A 14,756-nucleotide genomic window follows, 5' to 3' on the forward strand; every position below is an offset into this window, starting at 1 on the left:
CACACACACACTACAACACAACTACAACAACTCCCATCCTGTATGGCGAGGTGACAGTGAAGTCTTTGTGCATTGACAGTGTAACAGGTGAAGTTGACAGCAGCTGTGCATTCCCTCAGAATAGCCATGTTCCATCGCAGGCCTGAAACATCACGTAGAGCCAGGACCCCGAGGAGCCACATGGGTCTTTGTGAATGATCTATTGATCCGACAATGACATCTTAAAGTCCCATGTGTATGAGGCCCTCGGTTATTCTCAGATAGAGACACATGTCAGACCGAGACTCCTTCCCCTTTAACCTGTTCCTAATAAAATCAATAATAGAAGCTCATAAAAGTGTTTTTAAGAGGAGGTGTCCTCATACTGCTGTTAACATTAGAAGTGTCAAGGTCCTGGGTTAGTTGCAAAGTAACCCAGGATACTGGCCATAAAGAGAGGTTAAAAATACAGTGTGATGCTTGACACGCTGAAGATAATGTACAGTATAGAGACTCTCAAAACATGGCTCTAAAAAGGTTATTGTCTTCGATGCTTTTCGTGGCAGAACTGACAATTCTGCCTGCAGAGCAAATTCAATTATTTCACATTCATGAATTTTTTCATCATCCAATATTCTCTCTGCATAATCTATCGTAGCTCAACAATTGTGACATTTACAGTACAGAGATCTACTGCCACTGTCTAGAGCGCTGAATATTAATAGCGGAAAAAGTTTTCAGATTTTTTAGTTGAGTAGAAATGACCAATAGCACAAAAATACTCCTTTACAAGTAAAAATCCTTCATTTAAATTCCTACTTAAGTAAATGTACAAAATATTATCAGTAAGATCTTGTATCAATGCATCTCAGTAAAAGTGCTTTTTCTGCCCCTGTGAGTGAAATAATTACTATATAATATTATTAGACTGTTAATGCATCAACTAATGCATCAATGTGTTTCGATGTTTGAATTGAAAGATTGGTTGAGGTGGAGCTAATTTTAACCACTTTATCTAACCATGGCTATTTAATATCAATCAATCAATCAATCGTCACATGACATGTGCTATAAAATACTTTTCCAGTGAAATGTAATCCTGTTAGTTCCTTCAATGTATTCATTAAAACAGTATGATAATATATTTATGTGTATGAATGGGGGGCAGTCTAAGGGGCAGTACATGTGCTGCATCTTTTACTGCCTGGAAAACACGAGGCGCGTCAGACAGATGCTACTGCGTTTTTAACAACTTTGTTTAACTCAGGGTGCAGTCGACACTCCTTGAAAAATATAATTTGCTCTTGCCTTTGAGCGTGCCTTCTGCATGTTTACATTAACAACGAGAGATGCGAGGGCCTAAAAATGGCCGAGGCAGTGTCCTCATTTAGGATCCTAATGGCCTGAGGGGAGAAGGTCTGCCTGAGCCTGCAGCGCCTGGTGTAAATATCCTTTAGGTAGGGCACCAACGGCTGAGCACACATGTGTTACCTTACCCTGCCTTGAGGATATTTACATCTGTCACATTGTATTTACAAGGTCAACATGTTTTTGTTATGTAAAATCTTAATCTGAAAAGTAACTCCTAACAACAGCAGCCCCAAACAAAGTTCAATATTTACATGTGAAATGTTGTGAAGTAGAAGTCTAAAGTAGCATGAATCCTTGTACTAAGAAACAAACTTCTACTTAAGTTAATGTACTTTGTCACTTTCCACCATTGCTGAATATACATACATTAGAAAAGTGTCATTAGCCTCAAAATGTAGCTTACTGATCTCAAATGTGGCCTTGATGGAGGACTTTGAAATGTGGATAATAACCGAAGATAGAGGCTATAATACAATAAATGGAACATCTCAGCTGTAGCTACAGTGTGTACTGATGGGTTCTGTTGTCTGTTTCTGCACATGAATATACATGCGCTTACTCACTGTACCCACAGACACGAATACTATGCCCCCCTGTTCAGTTCCATTCTTATTTTTCATTTCTATTTTTGGGAGCAAGATAGAACAGCTGGTTTGGTAGAAACACATACACACATATGGTGACATTTAGTGTACAGCCATTGTCAAAGACAATGTAAGTGTAGACAAAGTCTACACTTACATACACACACAGAATATAGAATATAGAACAACTCAAAAATACTTAAATAATTATGAAATACTGTTATTTTTTACCGTCCAGAATTTGATAAAATAGCTGCTGTGTCTATACCACTGCTGAACTAGCATGTTTCTTTTTAAAATAACCAAGCCATTTCAACAAAACCCTTAATTTTATGAAAAAAGCTGTGAGCAAAATTAGAGAACAGTTTTAGAGCGTACTCACACTGTCCTCCCGGACCCAGACCCGGACTTTAGGGTACTTGTCCCCCCTCCCTCTCCCCCCCGTGCCCCAGCCCCGGTTGTACTCACACTGCCAGGGCCGGCCAATGCTTCTTGCTGTCCATACGCCATCACGCCGTAACACGTCACATGCATTGATCGCGTGTGTGGCTTTGTTTACAAATCTTTCCACAGACCTCTGAGTTTTTGTGTGTCTTGTCGACTGTTTTTGAATATTTTCATCCGACCAAATCTGCAGTAAACACTCCACCTCCGCATCACACCAACGTGAACCTTTCACCGCCATTGTTGTTGTTGTTGTTAAATGTCCATGCATGGTCCGTCCTTCTATTTACATGTCCGAACAGGCGGACATAATGCTACTGCCGTAGGGCTCGTGCTCGTGCTCGTACACGTGCGCACGCTCATGCTCGTACATGTGCAAACGGCTCCGCTAAAGCCCACCTCTTTCAAGCGGGCCGTGGACGGTCCGCTGGCCGCAGTTGAGCGCGGAGCGGGTCCACTCACACTGCTTAAAGGTACTAGACTTTAGCTGAAAAAACGGTTTTGGCCGCGGCCAAAAGGACAGTGTGAGCAGGCTCTCAGATACCTTCCAGTTATCGTGTTAATGTGGCACCTGGTGACAATTTACCTATTGTTGGACACCCTATTTATCTGGCAGCTCTCCGGGTTACTTTGCAAGATGGCAAGCCGCTCTAAGGTGACTGAAACCCTGAGACAGCAGCTTGTCCAGATGAAGGCCAAAGGGATGACCCTCTCAGCCATTGCGAGAGAGGTTGAGCGTTCCAAGTCTGTGATTTTGAAGAATATTGATACCTTACAAGGACCAAATAATAAAGGTTAAAGGTTTAAAGGTTGGTCGTCCATATAAAAGAAGTGCACAAGAGGACAGGACTATGAAAGACTCTCAATGGGGATTCGGTTCAACACTGCAGCTGGAGTTGCTCGCCAGTTCAGTGCAGAACAGGTCAAGGATCTGTCTCGGCCCATGTCTCACCGTTTAAGACAATTTGGACTGAAAGCCCACTCTGCAGTGACCAGACCTCTCATCGGCAGAAAGAATAAAAAGGTGAGACTTTCCTTTCGTGTGGACAGAGGAGAACTGGTCCAGAGTGCACTTCAGTGACAATGTACCTTCAATTTATTTGTGTCTGTTCAGCACAGGACAGGGAAAAGACTAAACCCAAAGTGTGTAGTTAAATTTGGGGGAGGAAATTACATGATTTGGGGGGTGTTTTCTGCAGCAGGAGTTGGGCCTCTTGTACAGCTACATGGTGGGGTGAATGCAAGTGTTTATGTGAACCTCCTTCAGCAACATGCAATACCTTCACTGCAAATGTCTCCCAATCAGCCCACAATTTTCATGCAAGATAATGCCTCCTGTCACACTGCCAAAGTGGTTAAGCAATTCCTTGAAGCTAAGAATACTGAAACAATGAAATGGCCTGCCCAATGTCCAGATGTAAGCTCCATAGAGAATCTCTGGAAAAAGCCTTGGTGACACTGTAAGAAACCCCCTACAGTTACCGAACTGTGGTAGAGATTGCTACAAGAATGGACGAAGATCAAACCAGAGCAGAGTGAGAAACTAGTGATGTCCTGTGGGCGCAGATGTGCTGAAGTCATTCAAAGCAAAAGCCTCTAGACTTCCTATTCATTTTTGAATCCTATAGCCCGAAGAAAACATTGTTTTATATCTTCTCTTTTGACACAATGGTCAGTGTTTTCTAATTTTTTTCACCACTTTTTTCCACATAATTAAGGTTTTTGTTGAAGTGCCTTGGTTATTTATAAAGAAAGGTATAGCCAGATATATTCTATCAAATTCTGGATAGTAAAAAATATCAATATTTTAGAATAAATCAAGTTTTTATGAGTTTTCTCTCATTTTGATCTCTATATATATATATATATATACTGTATATTCTGTGTTTTTTATATACTGTATATATTTTTTAAATCATGATGTTGGGCTCGGTAGTCAGACATCAGCGATGGTCAATGACACCAACCATCGACCCTGCCCTAATACATACATACTTTACATATATATATATATACCTCTATGTATATATACACACACACACACGTACATATATGTGTTTTCAATGATGACAATGTATCTGTATCTATCACATTTCACAACAAGCTCTCACACTAGCTCTCAATGATGCTTACAGCATAGCACCTCTGAAAGGCAGCATCCATTTTCAATGTGTGAGGCATGTGTGGACAGAGCATGTGTGGGTGAGTGATTATCAATAATCAATAGAAGAAATCATTGAAGGCCTCCCCCCTAGACTGCTTTAAAGTACTGCATAAACCTTTCCTCCTCTGCCGTCCTCTAATCCATGTCCCTTTTCGTTCTGTCTTTTATCTACACCATTTCGATATCCATTTTTCACAACAACCAGTGGGCTTCCTTCCACCTCAATTATCTAAGTGAGGGCTTGAACTGTCTGCTGGAATTCCAGTATCTGTTGGAGTCAAACCAAAACTGTAAACTATAAAAAAAAATATATATATATAACTTGGCACTCAGAATTTCGAAAATAAATTTGATCAGGTTTTGCTGAAGTACTCTTAAAACTTTATTTTTTAAGAGGGGTTTTATGAGTACTGACTTATCCATAGTCAGTACGTAGACATAATGGTCGGCACATTCGCTTTGGAGAAGGGGAAAGGAGTCCTGACACACAAGCTAAGCAATGTACTGCTGTTGATGGGAGCAGCAGCTTAGCCACCCAAAAAATACCAAACTTAAATACATATATATTAGTTTAAGTGTACGCTATATTTTGGATATTTTTACTGAGAGAGTTGCTGGTCTACCGCTTCCCCAATCATTTAGTTTGTTTGTGTTATTGTGTGACTTAACAGGGTTTTAACTTAAGGGTTAGAAACAAACTAACTGACTGTTCAAAACTGAAGTAGACCAGCACCTTCCATATTCCATGAGGTAAAATTACTGCACTGATTTTTTTAGGTGGGCCTTTTTTAGTATGTGGCCAAAATACATTTGGCTGTTGCTCTCATCCACAGCAGTACATTGCTTAGCTTCCGTGCCTTTCCTCCTGCCTGCTTCTCTAAACTGGGGGCTTACCGACCGTCATCTACTGCTGGTAATTTGCAAACTTTGGACAAATACCTCATAAAAACACACTTAAAAAAAATCCAACCTGTCCTTTTAACTCTCAAGCCTTAAAGGAGAAAATAAGGTGCAAAGTAATTTAGATATTATTCCTCCTCAACTCCAACTTCCTGTTCTGAACTAGATACCTTAATGAAAATACATTAACCAATATAGATTGAGTGCAAACACAGTGTCCGCAGGGCTCAAATTCACAGCTGGCCTGTCCATCAGTTCTTATTGTTGACAGACAATGCCGCCTGATTCATATGAGGACTGTATTGGACGTAGCTTTTTGAACCTAAATGAAGCTTTTCATTATCACATTTCCTTTTTTCGCTCCTTCTACAGCCTTTCATTTCTCGCCCAGCCGCTTCTCTCTTCCGATCACACTCCCCCAGTTTGACGCCCACTGGAAGAGCAGTGGAGCAGAGGGAGAGAGAAAGTGAGGGGGGAAATGAAAGAAAGAAAGAAAGAAAGAAGGAAAGAAAGAAAGAAAGAAAGAAAGAAGAAAGCACAACAAAGAGACAGGCATGATGTTGAAATAGAAAAGAGACAGAGAAAGAGCATAAAACGTGTCCCTCGTCTCCTTCAGGGAGGAGAATAGGTCGATAGAAAGGGAAGAACAGAGACAAGGAGGGCTTCAGAGAGAGATATTCCAACCATGAATTTTCAGTAATAAAAATATATAGCCTCTAAAAGTCTGATTTTCATAAAGTAATGAGTGGGAGACAGAGCATAAGAGAAAGAAGAAGCAAATGCAGGGACAACAAAACAAAACAGAGTTCTAGCAATGACAATAACAAAGAGATTCAAGTGGAGACTAACAAAAACAGAGAAGGAGAAAGATGGAGATGAGAGACTCGCCCGGCTGACTTATTCAAATAGGATACCTGTAAACCTGTGCTCTCATATGATCTCATACCCTCCTTCACATGATCCATGATCCACGTATGATGACCTGCACAAGTGGTAGTAATGTTTCCACCTTATTAGCTAAAGAAAACCAAACCTCAGTGACATTTCAGACTGAAAGAAGGGATGGGACAAGGGCAAAAGTATATCTGCATCATGAAGGTGAGCTCAACATGCTCCAAGGCTCACTGTCTGGGACAAAGTCACACACACACACACACAAACACACACACACACACACACACACACACACACACACACACACACACACACACACACACACACACACACACACACACACACACACACACACACACACACACACACACACACAAACACACACACAACCAAAATAAACAGACAACAGCAGCCAGGGGCCGATTCAGCTTATTACACTCCCCATTACACAGACAAATGAGATCCTGGCCTCCTACTGATAATCTGCCCCCCCATGTCATTTCTATCATTGTATTACATCATTCGGAAACAGCAATCGTCAAGCCTGGTCATAACAGTACACAAGCCAACAACATGGGCATAGAGCGTGTCAGGCTTCATAATAAATGCGGTGATTAACTAGCGAAAGCTGAGTCTAATTATCTGACTACTGACCCGTCCAAAACAGCCGAGGTTTGGGCGTCCTGGGTTGAAGACGTGTAGCATTTAACACCCCCAGTTCAAATCTGGCTGTTGACCTTTGTTACATGTCATTTTCATGCCACTTTTACTAATAAAGGCAAGAAGATTCCAGCTAAGTAACAGTGCACAATGTTACAAGCATAAAGACAGTCTAGTGTGAGACTTGTGGGCTTTATGTACTGATGCTACATTAAAGGAGCAATCTACTGATGTAATAATGCACTTCCTTAAAGTTGAGGGACTTGTGAGTGACATATTGAACAAAGTACGGTCAAATACATAGCAGCAGAGGCTGAGATATCCTGACTTTTAGTCTCTAGTAAGAGTCGAACTCCAATTACACTGGATCCTACACTTTTATTAGACGCTCCCTGCCTGATAACGATAACTCCACACCCTCAGTTTGTAGCACTGGCTTTCTTCTATAAATTCGTAGTCTCCAAGCCCAAGCCAAGATAACCCTGATGACATCACCATGACATCATCAGGGTTATTTGCTCCTCCCGAGCCATAGAACATATTATACAATCGTTGTCACCATGATTACTAAAGTGATCTTTATGTGTAACATCAGAGGAGTGCCTCTAGAGTGTCACTGGTTGTCCCCTCACCTTGGTGTACACGCCCCACGACAGCTCGGTCTCAATCACCATGACGACGATGCCAAACATCCCAAAGATGAGGGCATAGTCACTCAGCCTCTTTCTCTTCTCAAACAGCGCCCTGCGATGCCCCAGTTTATAGCCAATGTTTTGGTTCTTCCGTTTGGAGGCCTTGGAGGTGCTGCCCCTGGGCCCGGTACCCACCGCCCCGACCGCTCCCTGCCTGCTGCCCCTCCCGGGCTGCACCCGCCTGCTCTCTACTAGCGCGTGGTTCTGGTGGTAGATGGACATCTGGTTGGAAGTGGAATCAGTGATGTCATACCCTGCTCTGGGGTACGGTGAGTCCTCTTTGGATGAAATCACAATTTCTGGAGGGCTCTGAATTAGGGGTTGATTGATAGATTGGGCCACCGAGGAGGTAGGATGGGCTTCACGCTGTCGGTCGTGCCCTGCAGCTGCCGTTGCCCCAGCAACAGCTGAAACGCCGCCCTCTTTGGTTTCGCTGCTGCTGTCTGATTCGATGAGGTTTCTGCGGGAGGCGCTGAGGCGGCTCAGGGGCTTCATGACCCCACCTGTGTACTTACAGGAGCTCATGGCAATCTCCGTGAAGGGGTTACTGTCCCGACGGTGAACCAGAGGACTGGCCTGTCTGTGTTTGCAGCCCCTCTCTCTCTCCCTTTCCCTGTCCCTGTCCCTCTCCCGCTCCATGGAGGGTGAGTGGGATGAGTAAAAGAGGGCATTGTAAACCGGGGAGTCCCCGCTCAGGCTGTGCTGCGAGCCCAGACAGGAGGAGAGCGGGGTGCTGGTTGGGTGCAGGGCGTTGGGGATGGGTGGGGGCAGAGGCTGAGCTCCAGAGGATGACAGGGGCAACTTGGGGAGTGATGTTGGAGGCAAGTTGGGCGTGGCAGAGGACGGGGACGGGGTGCTGCCATTAAGTCGATCAAGGCTTGATCCTCCCATGTGGTTGGAGTGGTTTGATCCTGGCTGGTTGCCAGTGGTGGAGGGATGAGATATGCTGCCCAGGGGAAGGAGAAAGCGCTGGTCCTCATCTTCACTCCCTCCTAGCAGAGCCAAGCTCAGAGAGGGGGGAGGCTCCATGGTCACAGCTGTGCCACGCACCTGTCTACAGAAAAAACACAAAACAATAGAAGAGAAGAACTGTAAAGAACGACACAGCAGAATCAGAGAGAACACAGACTATTTGACAGTAGCGATGCAGACAGGACAAACAAGAGAGCGAGTAGCTGGAGGGAGGAGTAGGGGAACATTGTAATGGATAATTGGTTGCTAAAACAAATGAGGTTAGAGGCTGAACTCGAAAAGCTGAAGCTGTGTGACAAAGAGGGGCAGCAGTGAAGAAAAGTGGCCGTAATTGGGGAATATGTTATTCCTTGAGTCACATTTGAGTCAGCTGTCCATGTCAGCCTCTCTCAGCATCCTCTCTCATCTCTCTCTATCTGTTTCCCAGTGTCCTCTTCTTCTCACATCACACAATACTTCAAGCAATCTATGCCATGAAATGTCAACTGTGTTACACTGATGTTAGCCTGAAGGATGGTGCCGATCCTCTGGCGTTACACCACGGAAATGAGATCAAGCTCAGAGACTCTGGGATGATAATTCCACATAAGTCAGTTTTGATAGCAGGATAAGTACTGTGACATGTGTGTATGCATCAGTTAACCATAAGTTGGCTGCATTTGATTGATCCAAAAACAGTAACCTACTTTGAAGATGATATAACCAAGACACCTTCACGCCCCCCCTCCTCCCATGTCTGTCTGTTCCTATACCTACCTCCTACCTCTTCTCTCTCAGTCCCTGTCCCCCAGGTTAGTTGTGTTGAATCACTGGCTGGATGAAAATAGACCGCCACACTTTTTCTTTTTCATGTTGTCACGGCCATCCCATCATCTTTTCGCTTCGCCTCCTATCATATAGGTCCCTCCACAGGTCCCTCGCTTATCTCTCGAAATTGTGCGTCGCTCCCCACAGATGTTGCCTCCGTCTCCGCTCTCTGCCCCCCCCCTGATAAGATCAGTTTGTTTTTTCTTTCTCAACCACCAGAGATCTCTCGACGGTGCCCATCTCGATCCCCGTCAGTGGCAATCGACTCGAAATGAAGAGGAATAATCCATAATGACCAGGTTAAATCGGTCAACCTGTGGCTGCGCGTCAAAAAATGTGCAGCGACATAAAAACCGGCGACGCAAAAGCTGTGCGTGAAGTAACAGTCCTCAGATGAGCGGTGAAGTCCGTGATTTAATACGCGGCTCCACCGATTTCCACTCAATCTACAGCTCACTGTCTCCCCGGATCTGTCTCTCACTCTCTCCTCCAACTTCTCTCCCTCTTTCTCCGCCTCCAGACCTGCCTGCCTTTCATTCCCATTGGATGGAAGCAGAAGAGCGAAATGAGCGCTGGAAACAGGTGGCAGGGGTTTGTAAGATGTAGGCGCCAAATGTTTAATGTTTAATTTATTGTACCCTGGCTAGTTTTTTTTTTTTTTTTTTTAACTATATAGCAACAGAAAGCACGTGATTTATTTGGTGGACTATTTGTGGCTGCTGCTTCTATAATAAAGATTATATGGCCCATATTGTCGCGTATGGCACCTGTTCCGCCCATAAAAGGGACGCTTCAACTAGCAACTTAATGTCAACAACACATTTAGATAATCATTTATTTATTTATTTATTTGATCACGTCACACGTCTAGTCAACTTTGAACTGTACTTCAGTTGTGACAAAACTATTTTGACAATCTGAAGTCGTCCTCCCTGCCTGCAGCGGAGTCAGTTATACTGTGTGAGTTAGGCTAAATAAATTCAGTTGAATATAAGAATATTTTTCATTTTTATGAACAAATATTATCGTTAACTAAAGGGATAGTTAGGATATTTTGAAGAGGGGTTGTATGAGGTACTTATCCAATAAATATATTTTTGCCACCTAAAAAAGCAACTAAAAAAACTCAATAAGGTTAAAGGAGAGGAGAGGAGAGGAGAACATTCACAGGCATAAGGTTAAAGGGTTAGTTGAACTTTTCTGAAGTGGAGTTGTATGAGGTACCTATTGATAGACAGCATGTGTTACCTTACAGTAGATGAGGTTAGTACACCACAGATTGGAGAAGCAGCCAGGAGTAAAGACAAGGAAGCGTCGGTGAACGGCGGTAGCAGGAAGCAAAACATACTTTAGTCACCGTAGAAAAAGTTTCAGGAGCAATACGCACAAGTGCAATTGTAGGAGCATGGAAGAGCCATTGTTATTGCAAAGACCCTTTCTGTGGTCATTTATGGTAATTGGGTCACGTGGTGTCGATGACAAGTAAGGCGAATTGATAAGTGGAGGGAAAGCGTGATGATGTGAACGTCACATAGGCGACATGAAATGTACTCATTCTCATTACGCTTTTTCCAGCCTTTCACTAAACAATCTAACAGTAAACTGTCAAACTCAAATGATCATTCATTCTGCAAACATCATTTGTAATCAGGGAGAGATAATGACAGGGACAAGAAAATAGACACCAATGTAAATGTATCGGGACAGGACTTGCCCTACCTGTCACCACAGTCCATGCCCCACACAGAGAATTGTGAGGCATGCCACGTGTGCAAATAGCTTCCATGTATTAAATGTATCGACTTATTGATGTATTCTTGAAAACACACATCAACAAATGTACATAACATCATGACAGACTGGTCGAAACCAATTTGTCATTAATCATTTTAGTTGATTTATTGATCTTTTAAAGCATATTTTATTTGGCATTGGTAGAATACAATTTGTGGTTATGAGGTTTAGTGATTGGACAATTCTCCCAAATTATAGTCCCAGTTCACTGGACCACTAATTACATAGTGCACTGTTCATTCAACAACAGGGAGAAGACACCTCATTGTTTTTTTTTTAACCTTTTCTTTCATTTGTCGAATGCCAGATTCTCCAAAGTGTTTTTATTTCTCTTTACACATCATTTTTTAAGCATGCATTTTTCACATATGTTCTTGGGTGGGCAGCATGCGTTTGAGTTTTCAACTGAAGAAACATGTATGAACCCCAGGATTAAACTAATTTAACTCAAGTAACCCTAACTTAAAAGACAATTAAATAGATGAAAATCTTACGGATTAGAACTTTACTTCATCTCCATGGTACATTTCCTGTGTAGCATATTTACTTTGATTGCTCACTTTTAAGGCAAAGTGTACAGCTTTTAATTTGTGCAAATAGCACTTTGAATGGTAGCCTATACTTATGAAAGTTTCAGTTAAGAGCAGTAGTTAGTTAATATTCATATATTATCAATACATTTTATAAAATATCTAATATATTAATATATAAGTCATTAATTTATCTGGATGACTTACACCCGGCTTTACATAGTTGCACCTTCTCAACCTAACTTGGCACACGTGAAACGTACAAAGCCAGGATGCACTGACTAGACTATACGTCCAGACTGGCTTTTTGTATTATCCTGGATGTCTGAATTCTGCTTTTGTGAAGCAGCCCTTAGGTTGACATCCAAAACAACACAGTCCGATGGCACCCATACTAATACCAACAAGTAAGTACTATCTATCTATCTATCTATCTATCTATCCATCTATCTATCTATCTATCTATCTATCTATCTATCTATCTATCTATCTATCTATCTATCTATCTATCTATCTATCTATCTATCTATCTATCTATCTATCTATCTATCTATCTATCAAATTATTTATCTATCTACTTATCTATCTATCTATTTATTTATCCATCTATCTATTTATCTATCTATCTATCTATCTATCTATTTAATTACTAATCTATCGATCTATGATAACTCACCTGTGTTTGAGAATATTCTGTTGCAGACGCAGATGACGACAATTGTGGGTTTCCTTCTCGTCAGCTCTTTCCTGTAACTACCTCAATAGATACCTGTCTCTGGATTATTTTCATTCAACCGTGAAAGGGTTGAAAATTGTGTTGTGCCAGTAGCACAGCTCCACCCATGAATGACAAACTCGTCAAAGGTTGAAAACGATGCCAGTTGCACAGCTCCACCCATGAATCACAAATACCAGCCAGATGAAGGAATAAAGTAAAGGTTGAAGTGGTTAGTGCATTTGCTTCGATAACCAACCAAAAAACAACCAAACAACAAAACAAAAGTAGTAGTAATCTATCGAGTGACTGTTAAAATATGAAAACTTGTTGGCCAAAAATAATAAAAATTGTACCTGAGTGCCAGTTGGAAAAACTCCACCCATGAATTACAATGTTAAAATGTGGGAGCTTCACAGCTCCACCTATGAATATTGTAACTGCCAGTTGATTAATTGTGGCCGCAAGTTTCACCATGCATTTCCCTTTCACATTACAAAAAGGCACACCTTATTAATTCTTCGGGTTACTCAGCTTTACATCTATTGTACCTGAACTAAATAACTAGGATGCCATTCATGAGAAAACGTTCTACTGACGTAACTATAATGTTCACGTTGATAAAGCAAACGTGAATACATTTGTATACTAAAATATCTCGCTATCACAAAAATGTACCAAAAAAAAAAAGAAGAAAAAAGTAACACATGGCGTGGAGAAGGGTGTGGAAGCAGAAGAAGCTGGAGCTGCATGGTGCGTCTCCGTGCACCTTCAGCTGAGTATGGAAAGGATCTGCACACTTCTCTGTTTTGTGTTTGAATTGAGTAATAAAGAAACCCGCTTGGAGAAATGATGGTTTTAGATGATGATAAAATGTCGTAGGATAATGTAAGCCTCTAACAACCTAACTTTTCCTTTCTTTCCCTATCTGTTCAAGCTGCTGCATATAATAGCCCTTGTAGGGATATATAAAGTTGTGTTTAATTGAATATTAGGTTTATGAATAATGCCTTAAGATTAAAAAACTATATATTATGCATAATTAACAGGCTATGGAGCCTAACTACAGTTTCTCTGATTTCATTCCCAGCAGACTAATAGACTTATATTCTACCTCAATACATACAGCATAATCCTGCATAATTACACTATTCTACCTGGCCTAATCGGTTTAACATCATGGTAATCTGTGCACTCTTATTTAATCGGATGAGCGCCGACACGGAATTCTGTGGGAGCGGATTAGACTTGTTGCCTTATAACAGGTCAGCCTATCCTGCGATTATGCAACTTGACAGACATCAATAAAGCAAACCATATCATGTAGAGGATGATTCCACGGATTTATACAGCACCAGCCAAATGCCAATGTCTCACTCAGACAGCTGGAAGGAAGACAGACAGGGGTCCATTAAAGATGGAGTAAAATATGTCCCCCTTCCATAATCTATTATAACAATATGATTTGTGTTTTTGTTTGTCTGTTAGTTTTTGTCATATTTTATTCTCTAAATGCTCTCGATGTGTCCCTTTGAATTTTGACAGCAGGCTGTTTCATCCGTTTTTTCCTAATGAGGGTAGAAATAAACTCAGTAATGTGTTGTTTTTGCCTGGGGCTGATTTATGATGGGTCAGTGATGGAGAGTGGCTGGTTCAACAAGCGGTAAATCCTTCATAGAAAGTCTCGAGGGAGGAGGGAAAGGTCAACGTTCAGGTCCGCACCATCTCAGATGAAAGCCATTTTTTCCGCTTTATTGGGGAAAATGGGACAGCAACAGTAAGACAGAAACATAATGGGAGTGTATCTGCTTCTGTATTTGTTCGACCTAATTGTAGTTTTAGACAGGGATTAAGGTTAGGTTTTTGTTAAATCAAGCAAGAGCATGGTTATCAAAGCAATTGATGAAAAATGTCAGGATTAACAAATGCAGAGCTGAAGCTATTAAGTTGTGTTTTAGGTCCTAATTGAAGAGGGCTGGAGTCTGGGCATCAAACACCAGCCATGAGGCACTAATATTTGGGAGAGCAAGCCATTAGATTCCACACAAAAAAGAGACTTTATTCCGGCATGAACGTCCTCTTTAACCTCATCAAGGGATGGGCTTGTATTAATTACACAAAGGAGAAAAATTAATGGCATTAATTACCAAACTCAAATTTCCATTGGTTCTGAGTGAGTAAGATAACATTCGACACAAATAATACATCAATTTAACAATGGAGTCAGTCATAAATTAAACCAAAAACATT

General features: G+C 41.7%; 1 protein-coding gene across 1 annotated transcript in view; it reads right to left on the reverse strand.

Moving 5' to 3' along the window:
- kcnn3 (potassium intermediate/small conductance calcium-activated channel, subfamily N, member 3) overlaps nucleotides 1–12,568 on the reverse strand; it is a 57,272-nt gene extending 44,704 nt beyond the window's left edge. The window contains exons 1-2 of the mRNA XM_083918465.1: nucleotides 12,468–12,568; nucleotides 7,629–8,742 (exon numbers count right to left, since the gene is read on the reverse strand). Of these exons, the coding sequence (XP_083774591.1) occupies nucleotides 7,629–8,717 (1,089 nt within the window). The 5' untranslated portion in view covers nucleotides 8,718–8,742; nucleotides 12,468–12,568. The remainder of the gene's footprint in view (nucleotides 1–7,628; nucleotides 8,743–12,467) is intronic.
- Nucleotides 12,569–14,756: the final 2,188 nt, after the last annotated feature.

The sequence above is a fragment of the Echiichthys vipera genome, assembly GCF_963691815.1.
Source record: "Echiichthys vipera genome assembly, chromosome: 8".
Taxonomy (NCBI): domain Eukaryota; kingdom Metazoa; phylum Chordata; class Actinopteri; order Perciformes; family Trachinidae; genus Echiichthys; species Echiichthys vipera.